This window comes from Ambystoma mexicanum, chromosome 1p, assembly GCF_040938575.1.
Source record: "Ambystoma mexicanum isolate Mex_15411 chromosome 1p, UKY_AmexF1_1, whole genome shotgun sequence".
Classification (NCBI taxonomy): domain Eukaryota; kingdom Metazoa; phylum Chordata; class Amphibia; order Caudata; family Ambystomatidae; genus Ambystoma; species Ambystoma mexicanum.
Genome location: NC_090921.1, coordinates 1,003,935,334 through 1,003,960,632, shown reverse-complemented (window position 1 = coordinate 1,003,960,632; position 25,299 = coordinate 1,003,935,334). Strand labels below are relative to the sequence as shown.

At 46.8% G+C, this 25,299-nt stretch overlaps 1 protein-coding gene across 3 annotated transcripts in view; it reads left to right on the top strand.

The window, feature by feature from the left end:
- The window catches only part of SF3B3 (splicing factor 3b subunit 3), a 702,426-nt gene that overhangs the window by 611,962 nt on the left and 65,165 nt on the right, over window positions 1-25,299 (top strand). For all 3 annotated transcript variants that reach the window (XM_069654935.1, XM_069654943.1, XM_069654952.1), the window contains exon 23: window positions 21,273-21,371. In XM_069654935.1, the coding sequence (XP_069511036.1) occupies window positions 21,273-21,371 (99 nt within the window). The remainder of the gene's footprint in view (window positions 1-21,272; window positions 21,372-25,299) is intronic.

Sequence of the window (25,299 nt, the reverse complement as noted above, 5' to 3'; positions counted from 1 at the left end):
ATGGCCCGAAGAATGGTGTCTAAATGTACAGTTAACTGCCCAGGCAATTTAGGATCCATATGAAATATTGAAAGTAGTCCCTAAGACCTGTAGTGCAATTTTACAGAAATAAAGTAGTTCCGGCTCTGACGTATGGAGCGGAAACATTACTTGAATGCTCCTTCAGGTTGTGGCAGAAATGTGAACACATAATGTGGAGAAGGATTCTCCAATTACCCAGAGGTTTCTCCACAGCATGTATGAGATTCGAGATGAGCCTAACCTCAATTAACACAACAGTGACATAACACATTGAATCTCTATAGAAAGATAGAAGATAAAGACTGTTGCGCCCAATCCAGGATCTTAAAGAATCTAGCGAAAACTGATAAAGATGATCTCCTTGATGAATGGAAACGAAGTTCTAAGGATATCCTTAGAAGCTTGAACACAGATCAAGAAACTTTAACACAAAATCCGATTGCGTTAAAAAAGAAACTTTTTGAAAACAATTGGATTGAGACTCAACAGCTAAGAAAACAGCAGGCACGTATGAAGAACTCTCCCGCTGAAGCAAAAAAAATGTTTTGACGAAATGAGGTTTCCTTGCAAGAGATATAGAGACATCTTTACAAAGTTCAGACTAAATGCATTTAAAACAAAAGATAATTAATATAGAAAAAGAGAAGGACAAGAGTACGATGAAACCTGCAGATTCTGTGAGGAAACTTGAGTCCTTAAAACACATGTTATTCTGCCCCAAACTGAGAGATGAATGAACAAGATATATGGGGGCTGTAATTGATAAATACCCTACAAAGATGGCTGAAAATTTGTGGGCAAGAATGCATGAGGGAAATAACAAACTGATGTTTGCCCTATTCGTCGTCTTAAAACATCTGAATGAGAGATTGTGTCCTAAGATGTGAACAAATAGTGAAAAACTGCACCGTCTCCAGATGGAAAGACTGAGGAGGTTTTCTTGATCCGAAAGAACTTCACCGAAAATTGATAACCCAAAAAGCAGGGTAGCTGTTTCCTGATCTCTTATTTGGCTTTATTATGTAGAATTGTTTATTGATTCTACTTTGCTGTGATACATATGAAAAAAAAAATCCTTGTGTATGGTTGTCTTTTTGTGGTTTTTAAAAAGTTTGCAATAAACTAAAGAAAATAAGTAAATAAACTGCTTTAATATTACTGAGGATTCCCAGTCTCACGACTGGGAATATTCAAACCTCATGCGAATCTATGAAAGATACTGTTAGGGAGAATTCTCTGTTTAGGCTGAATTTCCCTACCTAGTGAGTCCCCCAGCAGCTTTGCTGGATTTCTGGGGTTTCTTTTTTTTTCTCCTGCCAAGAGTGAGACTCTTTTACCCTCACTCTTGGACATGTTGAAGTGTGTTTTCTTGGTTAAACCTTGTGTTGAATGGGCTATGGGGTCTTTTACCCCATAGGGCCTCATGTATTTTTGTGATGTGGGTTACACAGCACCCTCTGTGCCGTGACCCAGGGGTGTCCTAGGGACTCCCCAACATAGACTCCATACCCTGGGACTGACTACTGTCTCCCAGGGCATGTAAAGTCACCAAAAGACTTTGCTAGTCTTGGATCCTGAACAGAACCAGTACAAACCATCATATTGTGGACGTACTGGCTGGGGCAATTCGATTGCCCCAGGGTCTGTTAGTCGAGGGGGCACGTCTCCGTCCCCCCTGATCGAGTTTTGGCTGGTGGCAGTGGAAACTACGTTTTATATTCGACCGCGAATATTTTCCTATGGGATTTCCCATTGTTTTAGGCTAACACATTTAATTATTTATTTACGGTAGCCTTAAACATACCGCCGGTTTATATATTTATTTTTATAACTCCGGTTGGGACTTTTTGCCAAAACTTGATGCTAAAATGGCGTTGGTGTTCGCCTCTGTAACTCTGACCCAAAGTGGAGCCCTTTGTCCCACTTTTGGCGGGCTTCCCCACAGAAGGCCTCCAAAGTGGTGCCACTCTGTCTGGGGTACTTAGGAGGGGTGGAGGGGGATTTAGGCACCCTGGACTGAGTTACCTTGGTAACTCAAGTCGCACTCCGTCCTGATTGGCCCAAGTGGTGAGCCGGTCGGCTCACCACTTAGCATGTTTGAGTGACAGCTAGGCTGGGTGAATGGGGGTTTGCTGCATAAAAGCAGGGCTTTGGGGACTGGAACTTCAGAAGTCGCCACAGGACCAAGAATCCGACGAGGGAAGAGCTGAGCCGACCTGCTTCGACGACACCCCCCGGTGGAGCCCTGCTGAACCGTCTCACCACTTTTCCCGACGACCGAGGAGAACTCTTAACGGAGTGGCTCCTTCCCTTGACTGGTGGGGACAACCAGTTTTCGCCTTCTTTTCGCTTCTCGAGGTATCTCGTGGCCGCCTTGCCAGTGCCAAGCACCCCGGCAACCGGAACCCCACCACTTTTACCCCAACCACGAAAGTCGGTACAACCCTTTGACCGGAGGACTCCGCGGCTGGTTTCTTCCCGGGCAGTGCAACGACCTTCTTCTTCTGCTCTTCTGCGAGAACTTCTTCTCCCTTGACCGACGTCGAGCCTTGCTGCCACTGCCTGGAACAACTGCCACCGCTGGAGGATCCTTTCCGCTTAAGGTACCGTGTTCCGCCTGGCTTCCCTTGCTACCGACTGTACGGGGTAGATTTAGCCCCCGGCTTTCGAACCTGGGAGTGCCTGGGACACCCTGGCTAAACTTTTTAAGCCACTCTAAACTCTTTCTAACTCTTTGCAAGACTTTGAATCCTTAACAACAGTGTGATCTTGGGCACATTTTCGCTCCGGCTACTCTAAGAGTGGGCCCTGCCTAGTGACTTTTGCTCACCTGGGACCTTGTGCTTCTTTGAGTCTATTGCAAGTGTTCTGGACCTTAGAGTGGTGTGTTTAACCCATTCCTGTTTCTTTTTACCCCTTTCTTGAACCTACTAGAGTGTCATCTAACGTTAAGCGCTCACCTCTGTTTTAATTATGTGGTGTTAACTTAGAGTTGTCTAGATAGGAGTAAGGGTTGGAACTGCTTTCATTATAACTGTGTTTGAAGTGTTTTTACTATATTTTGCTAGAGTGATTTCAACTTATGTGTGTTTTATAAATAAATAACTATATACTTTTGAAACCAAGCTCTGGTCAGTGTTTGCTTGTACTATTGTGTCTGGGTACATATTGTGTATACTTTGCATACTGCCTAACTCTTCTTGAGGGAAGTCTGACTGCTCAGCCACAGCTACCAGGTAAATCTGGGTGGTGCGGACTGCTACCAAGTGGGTTTACTGCTATACCTGTAGTCTTAAATCTTTTGCAGTGTTCCCCAAGGGAACTGCACAGGTTTCTGCCTAACAGATACCAATGCTGGAGAACAGTAGTTACAGGTAAGTAACTTATTCAGTACTGCACATGTTGTACATTACCTATCTATTCTGAAGAAACCTGCACTGTGGATGTGAAATGTGTACTAGTGTGTGTGAGGTACCCAGTTGTGTAATGAATTTTCTGATGCTTGTTAATCTGCTTAGAATCGCATGCTGTTCATATGGTCCGACATCCAGTGGTGACCGTAGAGTATTGCATCTTGTCTTTCGGGGACCGAAAGGAGACGTCGGCATAGGCGTGTCTTTAACATCCCTATCGTGACGTGTAGTGTACCCAAAATCCCTCATGCACCGAGGTCCCTTAGATTGTTTTTTTCCGCTCGGATAACTGGTCGCCCTATTGCGGAGCTCTTTCATAAGAGAGAGACATTGTTATACCTGGTTTATCGAATTTGTCGATTACTCCTGATAATAACTTAAGTGCTTCCTGTGCTATGCCGAAGACAACGGGGGACTTCCAACGCCTAAGTCTGCGGTGCACTTCGACGCCTAAACTCAGGCGGCAGAGCCTCCCGCGTGGCTGGGCCCTCTGGCCGGCCTACACAGTAGGGAGAGTGGGGTCAGGGTGGTCATATACTTTCAGCTATGTCTATCCTCTTTCCCCCTCTAGGTCTGGTCATCGCCTTTTTTACCTTTTGCTATGGAAAGGACACCATTTAGGTTTTGCCCCTCTTGCAGGGCCAGATACCCTTGGAAACACTAGCACGATAAGTGCAATAACTGTCTACCGCTTGAGCACGACGAAGTGCGGTGTGCGGCCTGTAGACCCCTTCGGCCTAAACCGCTTAAGGAGCGCTGCGTTAAGCGGTGCGCTGCCTACAGCATGTCGCAGGCTGGATCTTTTTCTCCCAATGCCGCACCCGCCGAAGAGACGGTGGCACTAGTGATGACCAGGCATCCTGTCGGATGTCATTGACCTCACGATGGACACCTCTAGGTCTGCCACGTCCGTCCCTGACCCCGCTAGGCCTGACGCGAGTCACGCTATGGGGAAAACACCCAGCGACAAGGGCAGACAAGATAACAAACACACAACCCCAGTCCCGGTTTCGATGGTACCGTTGAAACTGGCAAAAGCGCTGACAGGACCGCCGAAAGTTTCGACGGAATCCTCCGATCTTCAAGATCAGCAGCCTTCCCCACATCCGCAGAAGCGTCTTGCGACTGGGCCTTCAAAAAATAAGGGCGCTCCCTCCAAACCACATTCGGCCGTCGAGGCGCACTCGTCTGACGCTGCGATCCTCCTCGAAGTGCCCGCTAGGGGAAAAATCTACTGATTGGGCCTCCTAGTCATACGGCATGATTCACTTCACCGAACACCGCCGAAAGCATTGCTAGGATTGCTTTGGCAGTGGGGCTAAAGCCTAAAGACGCAACGAAGCACAAGGAGAGGGCTGCGGACATGTCGTTGTGCCAGTTTCTAAATTTCCTAGAAATTTTGGACCTTCTCAAGAACAATTCACTTCTATCCACCCAGAAGATGAGATCCAGATGCACACTTATCAGGACATTTATGATGAGGAAGAAGAGACTGCCTTCCTACAAGACTACACTGTGGATGACCAGGCGGATACCACACAAGGCTGGGAGGACACTCACCAGGTTGAGACGGAACCATGGGCCCTCCCTACTCACGACCAGGACATGGATGTCCTATCTTTGTATTCCCCTCCCTCCCTCCCTCCACTCCGGCCCGCCATGCTTCCCCAATGGACGATCAGAAGGCATTCAATGCCATCTTAAGAAAGGCAGCAGAATATTTTAAAATAGCCACCCAGGAGGCCCTACCTGAACAAGATTTTGTGGAGGATATTCTTAAAGAAAAACCCCTATCAGCCAAGCCATACCTCTCCTGAATTCCATTAAAAGGAGATTGGCTCCTTTCCTGGTCACACCAGCCCAGACTAGGCAGTAAATCCAAGAGTGGAGAAATTATTTCTGCCATCACCTACTGACCCTACATATATTAAAGGCCACGCCAGCCCCGACTCCCTAGTGGTTACCACTACCCGGAAACGGGCGGGAGTACCCCTTGCTACGGGAGGGGCACCTCCGATAAGGAGTCACAAAGATTGTATGCCATGGGTAAGCGCACTACCACGGCAGCTGATTTTACCACGCACATAGCTAACGCTACGTTGCTTGCCAGTTATGCCGATGCACACTGGAACCTTATCCAAGAAGGTCTCCAAGAGGTGCCTGAACCCGCAAGAACCAAATTACTCACCATTGTGGCCGAGGGCAGGCAGGTCAACCAAAATGTACTAAAAAACACTCTTGATACTTGAAGTAACGGTGACAGTTAATGAAGGAGGAAATATATATATACATTTCTGATGTTTGTTAATCTGCTTAGAATCACATGCTGTGCATAGGTCCGACATTCAGTGGTCACTGCGGAGTATTGCATTTTGTTTTTCGTAGTCGAAAAGGGGACGTTGACAAGGCGTGTCTGTAACACTATCCCTATAGTGACGTGCGTTGTACCCACAATCCCTCATGCGTCGAGGTCCCTCAGATTGTTTTTTTTCCGCCCAGATTATGGTCGCCTTACGCGGAGCTCCTAGAGAGACATTGCTAATACTTACTACGGACCTCGGTCCTTAATTATACTTATTATATTGTTAAAGATCCCTCCCCTCGACGTTAGCTGTGAAGCTGTTTCTCCGCCGAGCAAGTTTTCGACGGAGGGGAAGAGGTGGAGGAGATCCTTCGGCCAACATACAGTAGGGAGAGTGGGGGTTCGAACTTTTATCTTCTCTTTGAGAATGTCTTTCTTTCTCCCCTATCTTTCCCTTGGGGTTGTTATCACCAGTTATTATTGCCTCAGCTATGGAGAGGACACCTTTTAAGTTTTGCCCACGCTGTAGGGGCAAATACACTTGGAAGGATAAACACAAGCTCTGTAATCGTTGCTTGCCCCTCGATCATAAAGAGGACAGCTGCGCGGCCTGTAAGCTCTTGAAACCAAGAACTCTTAAAGAACGAAAGGTTAAGAGGTGGGCGGACTACGCTATGTCGAAGTCAGTTTCCTCACCTGCCGCCGCTGTTACAGAAAGTGACGAGGAGGGTGATAACTCGACGTCCGTCACGGAAGTCTTTAACCCCCAAAAGGAGCGCTCGCGCTCCTCGACGTACGTCCCCGGCCCCGACGGGCTCGGCTCACGCCCTGCTTATGGGGATGAACACCCCGGCGACAAGGACGCACATAGACCCCATAAGACTAAACACACAACCCACGGCTCTTGTTCGTCGAGGACGAAGGATCCATCAGCGCCGATGGGGACGCAAGGCACTCCGGCGTCTTCCTCAGTCCGTAAAGGTCTCAAGCCCCACCCGCAAACGCAGCCGCGACCAACGATTGGGCTTTCATCAAACACGGGCGCTACCTCAAAATCATCCGACGTAACGCTCCATAGAGCGGCCGTCGAGGAACAACGCGCAACGCAGGCAACGTCGACACCAGAGCCCTCAACTGACAAACTCGTTGTCGAGAGCCTGGCGAGAATTGTTTCCGAAGACAAACTTACGCGGACGACGAAACAAACGTCGAATACCACGCCGAAAAAGCACAAAAGTAGCCAGGAACAGCCCCATTCCTCTAAGGGCACTTCTGAACTACCGGAGGGCTTTTCAGAGGGAGACGGAAACCTCTCCTCGACGTTGTGGGAGCGTTCTAAGCGTTTTGAAGGTGAAAACACTGATTTCCCCCCTCTAGACTATTCAGGGGTACCACATGAGACCCTTGAAAGACTCCATTCTTGTATGGAGAAAATGGAAAGGTTTTTGGGAAACCAAGACCCACCCACTCACAAAAGACAAAGAGAATGGCCCCAGGATGACCCTAGGGTCAAGCTTCCTAGGCTGTTTCCCCCCTCCACAGACGTATATGTCCTCACTGAAGAGGAGCAATACCTCCAGGAAGATGAGGAGTGTTTGGGTGGAGAGGAAGAATATGAGGAAGAGGGGTTCGAAGAAGATCCTTACACTACTGCAGGAGCTTTTGAAGAAGATACAGCTACCTCGCAGCCCTGGCAATCCCCATCAGTGCAGCCTTGGCAATCCCCATCAGTGCACTCAGACCCTGATGTCTTTCACCCTTCTCCTCTCAAGGATTCACATATTGGGAACTCCTCTCCCATAGATGACCAACCTTCACTCAATGCACTATTGCGCAAGGCAGCAGCGCATTTTGAGATAGACACAGGGGAAACTCTTCCTGACATAGACTTTGTAGAGAAAGTTATTAAAGAAAAAGCCCCTGTTAGCCAGTCTATTCCGCTCCTGGCTTCTATAAAGAGAAGAATATCTCCTTCCCTTTCCAATCCTGCCTTAGTAAGAGGGGTCAACCCTCGAATAGAAAAGCTCTTCAGCCCTTCATCCTCTGACCCTTTGTACATCAGAGGACATTCTATTCCGGACTCCCTCATAGTTACTAATACAAGAAAAAGAGCGGGGGTACCACTATCCACTAGTGAAGCACCACCTGACAAAGAGGGCAAGAAGCTCTATGCACTTGGAAAGAGAATCACGACCTCTGCCGCCTTCTCAACTAGGATTGCAAATAACAATTCCCTACTAGCTAGCTACGCGGATGCACAGTGGAGCAAGCTGCGCAGCGAAGCAGAGGACGCACCAGAACCCCTGCGTTCACGCCTGTTAGCTACAATATCAGAGGGAACTCTTGTAAACCAGGGCATCGTAAAGAACTCCTTAGATGCCGCTGAGACGGCTGGCCGTTCCCTGGTTCAGGGAATACTTCTCAAACGCCATGTCTGGCTACGCAATTCAGGATTTAAGCCGGAAACCCAAGCCTCCCTGATAAATAAGCCCATAGAACAAACACATCTGTTTGGGAAAGCAGTTGATGAGGCCCTAGAACATGCGAAGAAAGAGTTTGATACCATCAAGACTCTTGACCAAATTTCTAGGCCCCCTAACAGACGCGGCTATGGCAATAGACGCTCCTTTCGCGGCCAACGCCAGCAGCAGAACCAACAGCAATTTTACTCTGCTACCAACTGGCCCTCTAACCAGGGTAACAACACCCAGTTCAGTCAAAGAGGCCAACGGCGTGGCAAAGGAAGAGGACGCGGCTCCAGCCCCAAAGGTTCCACGCCCAATACCAACAAATGACCCGAAGATTCGGGTCCCCTCCCATGCATCACCGGTCGGGGCCGGCTAACATCGTTCCTATCAGCATGGGAGGGAATATCGTCAGACCGCTGGGTATTATCCACCATAGCCCACGGATACTGCATCGAATTCAACGGTTCCCCGAAGTACAGACCCCCACGGAACCGACGCATAACACCGGAACACCTCACCATTCTTCTTCAAGAAGTAGAAGAGCTACTGAAAAAAGAAGCTATAGAGGCTGTCCCCCTATCGCAGGTAACAGAAGGTATTTATTCAGTGTACTTCCTTGTACCCAAAAAGGACTTAACCATGCGCCCTGTATTAGATCTGCGCCCAGCGAACAACTTTGTCAAACCCCAAAAGTTTCGTATGGTGACCTTGCAGGAAGTAATCCCACTGTTATCACAAGGGGATTACATGACAACTCTAGACATGAAAGATGCATACTTTCATATTTTAATGTTGCCAGCACACAGAAAATACCTCAGGTTCAAGATAGAGAACAAACACTACCAGTTCAGAGTACTACCCTTCGGGATAGCTTCTGCACCGAGGGTATTCACAAAAGTACTGGCAGTAGCAGCGGCCCACCTGCGCAGGTTATCCATCCCGGTATACCCTTAACTCGACGACTGGCTCATAACAGGGGATTCTTACGAAACATGCTTCTCCAATACCCAAAAGACCGTAGACCTTTTGTACCAACTGGGCTTCTCCATCAACGAAAAGAAGTCCAGCTGAGACCCCAGCCAAGTCAAACAATTTTTAGGGGCTCTAATTCGAACAAAGGACGGCCTCGTCTTCCCCTCCAACGAGAGGGTCCAAAACATGCTGTTTCAGATCCCCCATTATGTGGCAGGTCGAGAGGTGACGGTACGCAAAGCAATGCGCTTGCTAGGGATGATGGCGTCATGTATTTATTTGGTACCTCACGCGCGCCTGCGCATGCGCCCAATGCAAGAGTGGCTCAACAGCCAGTGGTGTCAGGCCAGCGGACAATGGGACGATCTAGTGGTGGTCTCGCAGGCCTTCGTTCTCTCGCTGCGGTGGTGGACAAAAGAAAACCTGTTATTAGGGAAAACTTTTGCCACACCCGCAGTGGAAGCCACTCTAACCACAGACGCATCCCTCACAGGATGGGGGGCTCACCTATCCCATCAGACTGCTCACGGAGCGTGGACTCCGAGCTTAGCATCCAAGCATATAAACCTGCTGGAACTTCTCGCGGTGTTCAAAGCACTGAAAGCCTTTCAGGAACACCTACAAGGAAAGACAGTGATGGTCCTCACAGACAGCACCACAGCCATGTACTACCTCAACAAGCAAGGGGCACTCACTCTCCAGGACTGTCCAAGCTGTCCCAGAATATATGGAAGTGGGCTCTCAAACACAACATGTTCCTACTATCACAACATGTACCAGGGGAACTCAATCTGCTAGCAGACAAACTCAGCAGAGACTTCCCCCTGCCCGAAGAGTACGAATGGCAATTGCACGAAGACATCGTCTTAGACGTCTTCACGCAATGGGGATTCCCGGAAATAGACCTGTTCGCAACTATGGAAAACTCACAATGCCAAAGTTACGCCTCCAGGTACCCCCAGAACCAGTCCAAGGGGAACGGTCTGTCGATTCAATGGTCAGGGAAATTTGTTTACGCCTTTCCCCCAACTCCCCTTCTCAACAAGGTGGTGCACAAGATGCACCAGGAGCAGGTTACCATGATACTAGTGGCCCCAATGTGGGCCCGGCAGCCATGGTTCGGTCACTTGGTGTAGATGTCCCTATCTCCCCCAGTGAGACTTACCTGCCCGTACAACATGCTGTCACAGGACAAGGGCAGGACACTGCATCCATGCCCTCAGACCATGAACTTAGCAGCCTGGCTCCTGAGATCGTAGAATTTGGACATTTACAACTCCCGCAGAGATGTATGGACATCCTCAGGGAAGCCAGAAAACCTAATACTCGCCACTGCTATTCTAGCAAGTGGAAAAGATTTGTCATCTGGTGTAGAATTAAGAGCATCAACCCAGTTGACTGCTCTCCCACTAACATTGTTCTATACTTGACCCATTTACTGGATTCAGGTCTAGTGTTCAATTCCATTAAAGTCCACCTAGCGGCACTTTTTGCATACACCACTTCCCAACTTAAAGTGTCGTGGTGGAAGATACCAGTTATCAAGGCCTTCATGGAGGGGGTAAAGAGAATACACCCTCTGATAGCTAACCCAGCTTCCGGATGGGACTTAAATGTGGTACTTTCTAGACTCATGGGCCCTCCTTTCAAACCCATGCACAAGGCAACTCTTAAAGACCTCACTCTTAAGACTGCTTTCCTAATAGCTATCACCTCCATTAGGAGAGTAAGTGAACTACAGGCTCTGTCTGTACTAGACCCCTTCGTAACAGTTCACAAGGATAAGGTGGTTCTACGCACACACCCAAGGTTTGCACCAAAATTCATATCGAAATTTCATGTAAACCAGTCAATGGAACTACCAACGTTTTTTCAAAACCCTTCAAGCTTGGGAGAAAAAAGTCTGCATACACCGGATGTACGCAGAGCTGTCATGTTCTACATAGAAAGAACCAGACCACTGAGAAAGACTAATCAGTTCTTTGTCTCTGTGGCAGCAGGAAGAGAAGGAGATGCAGTTTCAAAGTCCACTATATCTAGATGGATTGTTCAATGCATCACTCTCTGTTACACTCTTGCTAAGAGAGAACTACCCTTCAAGCCAAGAGCACATTCCACTCGAGGCACTGGGGCTTCCATAGCATCCATTGCAAACGTTCCCCTTGAGTCCATCTGCAAAGCGGCTACCTGGAGTTCTGTGCACACCTTTACAAAACACTACTGTCTAGATGCACACTCTAGGTCTGACTCCCAGGTGGGACAAGCAGTAGTAAGACTTCTTTTCTCTACTGTTCCTTCTCATAACCGACCGCCAACTCCGGGTACTGCTCGCTAGTCTATGCACAGCATGTGATTCTAAGCAGATTAACAAACATCAGAAGACCATGCATTACTTACCGTAAAAGCATTTCTGATGGTTGTATCTGCTTAGATTCACATGCGCCCACCCTTCCTCCCCGCTCGGATGGAAGGAACATAGACACCCTTTTCTATATTTCTCTCTTTTCTGTACTCACTCACGTCTAGAAGGCTCCCTCAGGGCAGAAAAATACAAACAGAGGGACCTCGACGCGTGAGGGATTGTGGGTACAACGCACGTCACTATAGGGATAGTGTTACAGACACGCCTTGTCGACGTCCCCTTTTCGACTACGAAAAACAAAATGCAATACTCCGCAGTGACCACTGGATGTCGGACCTATGCACAGCATGTGAATCTAAGCAGATACAACCATCAGAAATGCTTTTACGGTAAGTAATGCATTGTCTTATTGAAGTATAACTAACGTAATAATGACAGTTTTACAAAGTTATAAAGTATAAATAAGGGGACATGAACTGCGAGTGTCTTCTCTCTCCTTCTTCCTTCCAACCGTCTCTCTCCCGTATTCCAAGCTGGAACCCTTTTTTACTTCAGTCTCGCTCCTACTTCTCGTGCAGATGCACAATGAGTTCTCATGTGCTGTGTACTGTGCATTGAAGACACTACACATCTCCCTTCCTTATGGAACATTAATACATCTTGCTAATTCTCGTAGTCCAAAAGATGTCTGTTGTCTGTAGCTTCTTCCAGCTCTAGACTTCTTCCTGGTTTCTTCCGAATGGTCACCTGGACAGTTTGCCAAGGAAGACGTACTACAAGAGAACCTAGCCATACCATGATCTCTCCTATCCTTGCTCCATTCACCACCACCATGTCTAATTCTTTCTCCATACTCACCACTTCCCCTTCTCCTCACATCATTCATTTCACTGGCATTACTTTCCGAACATTCATCACCTAGAACCACCACTCTCTCGTTATTCCATACCCTGCCATCATTGGTTTTTACAGCATGTGTGTACACCTCCACCACTCTAACTGGTTTAGACCAGTGACATCCATCTTGACTCAAAGGTACTGGAAGTTTAATTCTCACTGGACAACCAACTTTTGGTTCTAGCCTTCTCCTGAAGTACCTGCTATCATGCAGTCTTTTGTTATTCAATTGTCTCTGTTCAACGCTCTTTCACTCCATCCAGATTCACCATGTTCCCCGCAACCGCACTCATCCACCCAGTGAAAGATTTTGTATTTGCTTTTCTGGCCCTGCTCAGCTCAAAGGGAGAAACCCCTGTGGTGCTGTGAGTGGTAAATCTGTGAGCTAACAGTGTTTCTTTAACTACCACTTTCCAATTAGCCCACGCTAACTTGATGGCATCCTTAATTACTCGCTTGTATTGCTCCACAATGCCGTTGGATTTTGGATGATATATTGCACAACACTTATGGGTTATGGATCTTTCACTCAAATATTTTCCCATCCCTTTGGATTTAAACTGTCAACCGTTGTCTGTTAGTACTTCTTGGGGATACCATTCTCATTCACACAGTTCTTCCATGAACTCAATAACCTTCTGGGTAGTAACCTGTGGCATGAAGGCAATTTCTACCCACCTGGTTAACATGTCGATGACCACTAAACAGAAAGTGGAACATCCACCACTCCATATTGGGCCAATCATATCCATTGCAATCTTACTCCACGGACTTTCAGGAACATCTCTCATTACCATAGGATAACTAGCACCCATACATACTTTATCACTTCTCAAGCAAAGGATACATCACCTGATCTGTTCCTCGACTTGACGTTCACATCCGGGCCACCAATGTGTTTCTAATCCTTCTTTGTCTTCACTATGCCCTGGTGACCTTTGTGGCCCAGCTGCATTACCTATCTTCCCTCTGAGACCAGTTGGAGGTTATCATCTTATCACCTCTCATAAGATATCCACTTTGTAAATAAAGATCATTTTTTACATCCCAGAACGCCCTGATCTCAGTGCGAGTCATTTTATTTCTCCTCCATTTTCCTTCTTCGAAGTTCTTCATAACTTCCGTCAGTACTACGTCTTTCTCCATCTCATCACTCCACTCTTGTTCAGATGTAGCATGGTCTGATACTTCACAAACAAGTTCCTGTTCCTCGGCATCGTCATAGACATCATCAATATCAGCCAGACATGATAGACAGTCCGCTGTAACGTTTTTTGATCCTGGAATATATGTCACTCTGAAGTTGAACTCTTGGAGTCTAGACACCCATCTCCTGATCCTGCTGGAGACCTTATCAAGACCCTTGGTGTTGAAGATTTCTACTAGTGGCTTATGGTCTGTGTATGTTGAACTGTACTCCCCACACAAAACTCCTAAATTTTTCTGTGGCCCATTTGATTGCTAGTGCCTCCTTCTCAATTGTGGCATAATTCTTTTCTGCTCCTTTGAGGAGTCTGGATGCAAAAGCAATTACTGATTCTTTCCCATCATGGTATTGTGATAACGATGCTCCGAGCCCCACTTCACTCGCATCAGTTGTAATTAGTTTTCCTTCCTCTCGCAAAGCTTTGGAGAGCTGGAGCCTTAGCTAGGGCTTCTTTAATGAAACTGAATTTAATGAAAGGATCAGGCCTTTTCACATTCATTGTTCCACATAAATGTCCTTTTCGTTCTCAACAAACTTCTCAACTCTACTGTGTGGTCAGAGTAGTTTTCTATGAACTTGGCTTAGTATTCCGCCATGCCCAGGAAAGTCCTGAGTTGCTCCTTGTTACTTGGCACAATCATCAATCTGATGGAGTCAGCTAAATCCTTCTTCGGTGTGATTCCTTCTCTAGAAATTACGTGCCCCAAATACTCGATCTCTCTTCTGTCTATTTTAGATTTGACTTTACTTAGCACCACTCCCGCCTGATGTAGTTTCTTGAGTACTCTATTCAGTCTCAAATTATGCTCATTTCGCTCATTGGCATAGACCAATACATCGTCTTGAAAGAATATGACCCCTTCTTCTTCTCCTAGGATCCTCTGCATCACTCTCTCAAAAGCTGAAGCAGCCGAGATCAGGCCAAAAGGCATTCTTTGAAATTGTTAAGGCCTTCAGGCGTTATAAAAGCCATCAGATGTTTGGAGTCATCATGTAATTTTACCTGGTGGTAAGCGGCAGTGAGATCCAAAGTAGAGAATACCCTTGCAGGCCCCAACGTCGATATAAGTTCCTGTATGTTAGGCAAGGGATGCCTATCTGGGATCGCGCATTTGTTCAATTCTCATGTCCACACACAATCTTACTTTCCCTGTAGGTTTTCTCACCACCACCATCGGTGAAACCCACTCGGCAGCGTCGATCCTCTTGATAATGCAATGGTTCTCCAACTTCTGTAATTCTTCCTTAACTTCACTCCTGAGAGCTAGAGGCACATTCCAAAGTTTTTGGGCAACTGGTTTGGAGCCTGACTTTAGTAATATGCGATGTGAAAACCCTTTTAAAAAACCTATTACATTGTCTTTGAATATTTCATCCTTAAACTTCTGAATATTCTCATTGCTCTCTCCATCAACTTGATGCACTGTGTCATTGGCATTAGGGTCCAAACGTACTTTCAGCAGCTCCTGGTGAGTCAAACTAAGCAAGGCAGTCTCCCCATTCTTTGAGACATAAATGCGACCACTTGCTTGTCTGTCCTTGAATTCTATGGTGGCCATAAACCATCCAATTAGGTCTATTCTAGCTCCACCATAAGCTCTAGGCTTCCCATCAACTTCATGTAGATATTCCGGGCCACAATTTCTTTGCTCTGGGACTTTCAACCTGTGGCCTTCATCAGAGACCATGAATACACATTCCTCTTCTCCCCCATTGTCTCCAATCCAGTTAGAGGTAGAATCTTCACTTTGACGGTTCCTACAAACACTTTGCAAGATGGCCTTTACCGCCACACCACCTGCAGATAATTTTCAGGGCTGGAAATATTTTACTATTCTCCCAATGGGATGGACTGCCACACCTATAGCATCCTCTTTGGGTCTTCCCCTTCCACTCCGAGAAGTTTGTCCTTAGTATTGATTTTCTCCACCTCTAGTGGAGGTTCTGCTTGTCTCAAATCGATCAGGCCTTCTCATTTCTACTCTATCGGGCCCCTTTACTGGTGCACGATTTCTGTACATATCCGATGTCCCAGGACTTCTGCGTTGGAGAGTGTTGAAATTAAACGTCAATTTCTTTCTTCCATCCCTTATTACTCCTATTTCGTCATCTTGGTCAGACTGTACAGAACTGATTGATGGTTTAATTGATGTCTTTCACTCTGCTTTCCAAGGTTAGTGCACACGTTTCTGTGTGCTCGACTTCTTTAGCTAGCCCTAAAACTACATCAAGTGAGGGATCGTTTTCAGACCAGAGTTTCTCTCTGACTTTACTGCTCCTGCATTCGAGCATGAATTGATCTCTGATCCTTTCCTCGAGTTGCATATTGAATTTGCAATTACGGGCCAACTTCCTCAGGGCAGTGACATATTGCTCTACAGTTTCATCTTGTTCCTGGATCCGCTTGCCAAACTTACATCGCTCGAGTATGGTACTAACTTTCTTGCCGTAGTGTTTAAGTTTAGTGATGGCTACCTCATATTCGTTCATGTCCCCTATCTCTTCCTCTAAAAGATCTGGGAGATCCTCATATTTCTCCTGTCCAGCAGGACCTAAACAGTGCAACAGTAACGATTTCTTCCTGTCAATGCTGTGGGTCGCTCCACAGACATGTGCATAATGCTCAAATGCTTTGAGCCAACGTTTCCACGGAAGGATTGGTTCTCCTACCTCTGGCAGAAACATGTGAGGAGGTTGAACCCCCTGCATTGCCATGTTGATTTCTGTATGTTATCCTTTAATGATTTACTGGGAAAAGGATGAGCAGGAGGATTTGTGAGGATTGTCACCACAATACACTAGCCAGCTAGAACTTTATTTATTGAATAATTGGGAAAATATAAATAGGTGGAACAGTGAATATGTCACTGGCAATAGTTGAGTATGTTATTGTGTGATGGGTATTTTTATTTGGTGAGGTATGTGTCCTGTTTGTACACGTGCAAGCGCAGTGTAAGTTTCCTCATTGTCTTCACACGCCTTGGCGTTCTTTGGTAGCAGCTGTCCCTTTCAGACATGTAAAACTTGGCATGGAATCTTGCCGGCGGGTACGCCTCCTTTTGTAGCTTTCACATTCAGCATGTAACGAGTAAACTAGCAGCTGTTCCTGTCAGACTTTCTTCGGCATGGAATCTTGCCGGCGGGTACGCCTTCTTTTATGTCTTTCACACTCAGCATCCAGCGAGAAACTTAGACGTCTGTAAGAGCTTCGACGTTAGATTGCGCAGGTCGACAACAGACCAATGAAATATCTTTATTGGGGCTGACGCCCTCTTTATTGTAAATCGGTCTAGGCTCGGCGGTGGGACCAGCCTTCTTCAGTGTACCTCCCCTTTGTGGCAGCCAACAGGATCGTTCAACGTCTGTGCCTGCTTAGACGCTAGGCTGCGCCGCCACTCGAAAAATGACGGAAGTCGCGAACAGCGAAATGTATATACGGCGGGCACAGGGAGAAGTAAATATCAGCAGAAAGACGAGAGGCAGTGCGAATGGGCAGCGGGTCGCTCCTACCTCACTTGCGGCCGGAGATCCCTCTCAACGGCCACAATGGATTCGGTGATCCTCGTCGCCAATGAAGTAACAGTGACAGTTAATGGAGGAAATATATAAGGGGACATGAACTGCGAGCGTCTTCTCTCTCCTTCCTTTCAACCGTCTCCCGTATTCCAAGCTGGAACCCTTTTTTATTTCAGTCTCGCGCCTACTTCTCATGCAGATGCACAATTAGTTCTCACGTGCTGTGCACTGTGCATTGAAGACACTACAATACTGCAGAGACGGCAGGAAGGTCCCTAGCTCAGGGCAGTCTGCTCAAACGGCACGCTTGGCTCCAAAACTCTGGCTTCAAGCCGGAGTCCTAAGCAGCCCTTATTAATCCTTTTGAGGAGTCTAATTTCTTTGGTAAAGCAGTCGACAATGCTCTAGAGACTGCCAAAAAAGAGCATGAGACTCTTGAGTCCCTTCAACAAATCGCACAAAAACCCTCCCCCCAGAGGGGAAGCGGTTCCCGTCGTTTTTTTCAAGGCCAATCCTGTTCCGCACAAAACATACAATACGGGAAACACCTGGAACTCAGGACAAGCATCCAGCACCCCTGCCAACTATCCACCTAGGGGTCAGCGGTGCGGCAAAGGCAGAGGCCCAACTCCAGGGGAGCCACAGCCTCTGGTCAGAAATGACCTACTGATCCAGGTCTCCTCCCATGTCACCCCGGTCGGGGGGGCGCTTAACATCTTTCCTTTCGGCATGGGAGGGGATTACATCAGACCACTCTGTTCTAAAAACGGTCGCCCATGGGTCTGTGTGGAATTTGCCTGACCCCCCAGACCCCACCTTGCCCACAATTCAGACTACCCAGAGCACGACGCCTGACAATCTGCAAATCCTAATTCCAGAAGTAGAGGCACTTCTGGGAAAGGACGCCATAGAAGCCGTCCATATTCTTCAGGTAAACAAGGGTATTTATTCAGTGTACTTCCTTGTACCCAAAAAGGACCGCACCATGCACCCTATTAGACTTGCGCCGAGTGAACAAATTTGTCAAACCGCAAACGTTTCGTATGGTAACCCTTCAAGAAGTAATGCCACTGTTGAAACAGGGGGATTATGTGGCAACATTGGACATAAAAGATGCATACTTTCATATTTCAATGTTGCCAGCGCACAGAAAATATTTAAGGTTCATGATGGAGGATAGGCATTATCAATTCAAAGTACTCCCCTTCGGCATTGCCTCAGCGCCAAGGGTGTTTACGAAGGTCCTGGCAGTAGCAGCAGCACACCTGCGCATCCCTGTTTACTCTTACCTCGACGACTGGCTCATAACCGGGAACTCTTAAGAACTGTGCCTAGTGAATACTCGGAAGACAATAGACCTCCTATTCAGTCTGGGATTCTCCATCAACGAGACTAGAAGAAATCCAGCCTAGACCCCAGTCAAGTAATTTCTAGGGGCTTTGATTCGGACAAAGGATGGACTCGTCTTCCCCTCCGAGAGGGTTCAGAACATGCTTTCAGATCCCTCAACATGTTGCCAGTCGGGAAGTGGCAGTATGCAATGCCACGCGCTTGCTAGGTATGATGGCGATATGCATTATCTTAGTTCCCCACGCGCGGCTGCACATGCGTCCCATGCAAGAGTGGCTCAACAGCCAGTGGTGTCAGACCAGCGTACAATGGGTAGATCTGGTAGTTGTCTCGCCAGCCCTCATTCTCTCTGCAGTGGTGGTTGATAGAAAACCTCTTGAAGGGGGAAGACTTTGACCACCCTTGCAGAAGAAGCCACTCTCACGACAGACGCATCTGTGTTGGGGGGGGCTCACCTGCTTCAGCAGACAGCACATGGAGTTTTGTCCCCACAAGTAGCGTCCAACCATATAAATCTGTTGGAGCTGCTAGCGGTATTCGAAGCACTGAAGACCTTTCAGACACAGCTACAGGGCAGTCCTGGTCCTGACAGACAGCACCACGGCCATGTATTACCTAAACAAACGGGGGCACACACTCTTCGGTGCTATCCAAGCTGTCCCAGAACATTTGGATGTGGGCTCTCAAACACAAGATGTTCCTACTGTAACAACACGTTCCAGGAGATCTCGGTCTTCTAGCGGGCGTGCTCAGCAGAGATTTCCCACTGCCTGTAGAATACGAATGGCGTCTGCACGAAGACATCGTTTCCAACGTCTTTTGAGAATGGGGCTTCCCAGAGATCGACCTGTTTGAGACTCAGGAGAACGCCCAATGCCAAGACTACTCCTCCAGGTACCCCCAGAACCACTCCAAGGGGAACAGACTCTGGATGACATGGTCAGGGAAATTTGTCTAAGCTTAACTGCCCCTGCCCCCCCAGAACCCTCCCCCGACTCCCGTACTCAACAAGATAGTGCACATGATGCACCAGGAACCACTTACCATGATTTTGATCCCCCCCATCCCCCCCCCCCATGTGGGCCCGCCAACCCTGGTTCGCGCATCGAATGGAAATGTCCCCATCCCCCCACCAACAGAGGGGAGACGCTACACCCATGCCCGCAAACTCTGAACTTAGCTGGCTGGCTCTTGAGGTCATAGAGTTTGGACACCCTCAACTCCCTCAGAGATGCATGGACATACTCGGGGAGGCTAGAAAACCTAACACTTGTTATTGCTATTCCAGTAAGTGGAAACGCTTTGTCATCTGGTGTAAAACCAGGGCGTCAATCCCATTGACTGCTCGCCTACCCACGTTGTGTTGTACCTAACTCGTTTGTTAGACTTAAGTTTGGCTTTTAATACCCTAAAGGTTCATCTAACTGCTCCATCAGCCTACACTACGTCACAACAGAAAGTGCTGTGGTGGAAAATGCCTGTTATTAAGGGTTTTATGGAAGGGGTTAAGAGAATTCAACCCCCCGCCCCCTATTTCTAACCCAGCTTCCCGGGTGGGATCTAAATGTGGTTTTGACCAGACTCATCGGGTCTCCGTTTGAACCAATGCATAAAGCAAGTCTAAAAGACCTTCCTTCTAAGACGGCCTTCCTAGTAGCTATGACTTCTATTAGAAGGGTTAGCGAACTACAGGCCCTTTCAGTTCTAGACCCTTTTGTTACAGTCCACAGGGATAAGCTGGTTCTGCGCACTCATGCCAGATTCGCGCCTAAATTCATCTCGAAGTTCCATGTGAACCAATCAATCGAACTACCCACTTTCTACCAGAATCCCACTAGCATGGCCGAAAGAACCCTACAAAAACTAGATGTGCTCAGGGCAGTCATGTTTTACCTGGAAAGAACGAAACCACTGAGGAAGACTGACCAGTTTTTCGTTTCAGTGGAAGCTGGTAGAGAAGGGGATCCTGTCTCTAAAGCAGCTATCTCAAGGTGGATTGTCAAATGCATCACACTGGTATACTCTCGCTAAGAGAGAACTGCCCTTCAAGCCTAGAGCACACTCTACCCGAGGCACTGGGGCATCCATAGCATTCATTGCAAATGTTCCCCATGAGTCCATTTGCAAAGCAGCAACCTAGAGTTCAGTACACACCTTTACAAAACACTATTGCCTAGACACTCGTTCTAGATCTGATTTTCAGGTGGGACAAGCAGTATTAAGACATCTTTTCACTACTGTTCCTTCTCATAACCCAACTCCAGGTACTGCTCGTTAGTCCATGCACAGCATGTGATTCTAAGCAGATTAATAAGCATCAGAAGACATGCATCACTCACCGTAATAGCAGTTCTGGTGATTGTATCTGCTTAGATACGCATGTGCCCATCCTGCCTCCCCACTCTCTCTTTATGTACTCTCACAATAGCCTTGGGCTCCCTCATGGCAGAAAAAATACAATCGGAGGGACCTCGGCGCGTGAGGGATTTTGGGTACACTACACTACACGTCACGATAGGGATAGTGTTAGACGCGCCTATGCCGACGTCCCCTTTCTGTCCCCGAAAGACAAGATGCAATACTCTGCGGTTACCACTGGATGTCGGACCATATGCACAGCATGTGAATCTAAGCAGATATGATAATCAGAAATGCTATTACGATGAGTAATGCATGTCATTTTACAGCTGCTAGTTTTGTAGTACCTTCTAGTTTATGGATATGGTCCGATATTCATCCCCTATGCATTTCTTTCCCATCCTAGGTGAGATTACCCCCCAACATCAACGATGAGGTGGACGAAGATCCAACGGGAAACAAGGCCTTGTGGGACAGAGGCCTTCTAAATGGAGCTTCTCAGAAGGTAAGAGTAAGGATATCTAAGGTGTAAAGAATGGCATCTCCTATTTGCAAATCCTAGAATCTACATTAAAATTTGTAAACACTGAAAATATTTGTATTCGGGTTCTCTGAAGAATTTGGCTATAAATGGAGTTTTATATGTTGGTAATTAAAACATCTCGAAACCATATTTGCTAAACATGAACAATACATTCAGAATTTCAGCCCACAAAGCTTGGTTTGTGTTGCTTTATAATAATCTTCAACTTTAACAATGCAATAGCTAAATCAATGATGCAGGCTATCGTACAAAGATTCAAGTAGAACACTGCCACTTGAAGAGAACTTCAACATCCCATGAAGCACCAAGGTTGCAGATGGAGCAGTCTTTTTTCAGATTTTGGAGCCTGCCTCTGTGCTCGAGCTTTTCAGCCTAACGTTACCTCATAAATAAAATGTATGTTTGTAGGATTTTCCTTTTTACTCTACATCTTTCAGCATCCTTTTACTTTTAAAAGCAAAATTCTATGCAGGTAAGACATATTTTATTCCCTTCTGACCTGCTTGTGCAGCATTATTTGACAAATGTCCCCCCTTGGTGATAGAAACAAGTCAGTGAACAATGACTATTCTGAATGTATTGCTGGCTGCCTTGAGTCACTCCATAGAGTGGTATTTGTCAAGTAGTGTCCTACAGAAGGTTAAAGGGCAGAAGCTGAATATGTCCTCTGAGAATTATAGCTGGCAGAAGAACCCTAGTTAATCCAGAATATGTGTGGCTTCTTGAGGCCACCCCCCCCCCCCCCCCCAGCGCTCTTTCAGAATGAAGGTAGAATGATCTGTGTTAGGAAAGATGCCGCTTTCCCTCCATATAATATGGTCCCCCAAACTTTTTGCTTTTTAACCTGTCCTGACTTTTTTTGAAAGGTAAGTGAAGCCTTCAGCTTCACTCCCCTGGCCTTTTGGTAATGGTGTCATGGGGAAACTGATCAGTACTTTAGACTATCAGTACTGGGAAACAGTTTCCCTTTTGTCTTAAGAAAAAGTTACATTAACAGGTAAAAAGTTATTTTTTAAATGTTTTTTTTAAATGAAACAATTGTATTAATTTTCTTCACCAACTTCAAATACAAAAGATGAAACCTTTTGCAACCACAGGTCAAGTATTACATGTCCCTTTCGTCCCCTCCACGTCCCCGTCTCTTCTCCCCCTTACCCACCTTTCCTCCTATCTTCCCGTTCCCAGAAACCGACATTCCCCAACATCCTGCCTCCCCCTCCCCATTTATCCCCGGGTCCCAATCTCACTCCCCCCCCCCCCCTCCTCCGCAAGAGCCTATCCCATCTCCAACCATTTCGTCCACATTTCTTGAAACCTCTGGGGTGCATCCCCTTTCTCTGTATACCCTTTTCTCAAGCTCAGAACAGTAGTGCATTTCCTCCAGCCAGTGCTGGAAACTAGGAGATATTGAGGTGCCCCACTCCTTTGCCAGTCTCTTTTTGCCCAGTGTGTTAGGCAAGATTGTATGCAGTAACCCTGTGAGAGACTACAGCAGTCTTGTCCTCTTGGTATTTGGTAACCCACCTATTGGTATAGGTCTGTACTACACAAATTGGTAGAGTGAGCAGCCAGACTTATCTCAAGAGGGTAAATGTGAGCTGTCGCATCTAAATCCGCACATACAAGTCTTCAAATAACACTTAGACTCAAGGTTTTCTCGTAAAATAATTATGTATTTATTTAACGTTCAGTTTTAAATAAGCATTCTTTAAAAAGGGCAATGTGCAACAATAAAAATACACTTCAATATGCTTTCTCAGAAACGCGGCAGATCAAGTAGACACTCTTTAGAGGTGCTTCATACATACTTTCTTTGGTTATGGAGTTTAAACAACACCATAGGCGGCATCTTTTCGTTTGTGTGACACAGCACCATCAGTGCAGTGGCAAAGGGAAGCCTTTCAGGCTTTCCCAAGGTTTAAATACCTTCTCTGGGATAAACTACTGTTTCCCAGAGTAAGTAAAGTGAAATTGATACAAACAATTACTAGTCTTTTAAATTCCTAGACCCAGCACACCCTATCTTACAATAGAGTGCTGCAGGGGTAACTTAGTATCCCATGTCTAGATACTCCTGTAGCAGTCAAATGTTATCCTTTCCTCTCACAATGGCTGGTGGCAGTGGTTTTACAATGAACTACCATGATTTTTCCCGACCGTGAACTATTCGTAGCTCCAGTAACGTCAAATCGCGGGAGCCATGTTTTTCAAGATGGCGTCTGAGCCCCCTCTGTAAAAACGGGTCCCGATCTTCTTTTTTCGCCATTTCTTTGTGGAAAGGTCCTTCTAGAGTTTGTCTCTGCGCGCCAAACATAGTTTGGTCTCTTTGTTCATTCGCCTTTGGCGAGCTTTAGGAGTGAAGACCGCATCGGGCACCTGAGTTTCTGGGGTAGGCAGGAAGTGGGGGAGGTGCCTGAAATTCCCTGTGCTTAGTCTCCTAGGAGAACCAAATGCACTCTCTGCTGATTGGCTGGCTGACTGTCCGGCTGAGTGGCTGCTTGACTGGAATGAATGGGAGAGAACTGAATAAAAGGCGAGTCACTTTGCTTGCAAGGCAGAGTCGACCCCTGGTTAGAAAGAACTGAAGGCAAGCTTGAAGAGGATGGCTGCTGCAACTCCTGGACCGTTGGTTTGCCCGGTGAAGCCCTGCTGCAGATCTGAATCGCCAAGTTCACCTCGACAGAGAAACCCCTGCAAGGACGACTTCTCCCTTTGAGTTGATGGGACCAATCAACTCAACAGTAAGCCACCTGGACACCTATCTCGGAACTGGTTGCATTTTCCTCAGAGTGCTGCAGCAAACCGTACAACCAGGGAGAGGGACACCAGATTGTGTGTGTTACTTACAGCCACTGAAATTGAAGTTTGCCAGTTGCAAGCTTTTGACTGTTCAAGTGCAGTGCAGGAGTCCCCTGACGTCCTCCCTCTTGTCCCTCTCTTGTCCCCACGACTGAGGCGTAGGAACAGCGAGATCTGCAGGAACTGCAAGGAACAGAAGTCATCAGCTGCCTCTTTTTCTTCATTGTAAGGTACTGTAAAACAAGACATTGTGTCCCGCGACATTGCACAGGTAGAATATCTCTCAGATACAGTCACCTCAATTGTGAGATTATGGATACCATCGGGAGTAGTCTTAAACTCCATATGGAAATCAAAAATGACACTGTTTGAAATGGGGTTTTTGATTGCACAGGACCCAGAGCGATTAGCGCTGAGAGCAGAAGTGTTTAAATCACAAGATAAGATCTACTGGGCTCCCGCAATGAGGTTTGTCCCAGGGTGGCTCTGACCTTGACAGTATAACCATCAACAGTCCCTCAGCCACCCTCTTTTAGGGTGGCAAGTTGGAACTCTCGAGGGCAGTGTCGTTTGCAAGCTTCCATAATTTTTTTTCCAGAACAATGACATAATTGCTCTCCATGAGACATGGTTTACTGAGACTCCGACATGGGACGACTGGTCCTCCTGCCTGGTGAAAATAACATGTCTGCAACATGCCATTGCATTGGTAAACATATATCGTAACCCAGTGGATTTGGCATTTTATCAAGGATTGGCAAGACTGTTGGATTTGATAACTATGACTGTGGGAATCACTGACACCGTCATAGCTGGGGATTTAAATCTTGATTGTTTATCTACTACATCTAAACATAAGGCTAAAGATGTGTCCATGTGGACTAACTTCATGAGTGATACAAATTTGTGTATGCTAAATGGAGCAGTGGAAGGAGATATGCCATCAAAACACACTTGGTATCGAGAAACAAGTAGGAGTACGATCGACTACATGTATGTAGATCAGAAGTTGTTTGACAAAACTCGCTCCTTTGAAGTAATTCCTCAAACACAAAGCGACCACCATTTACTATCGTTGCACATCCAATGG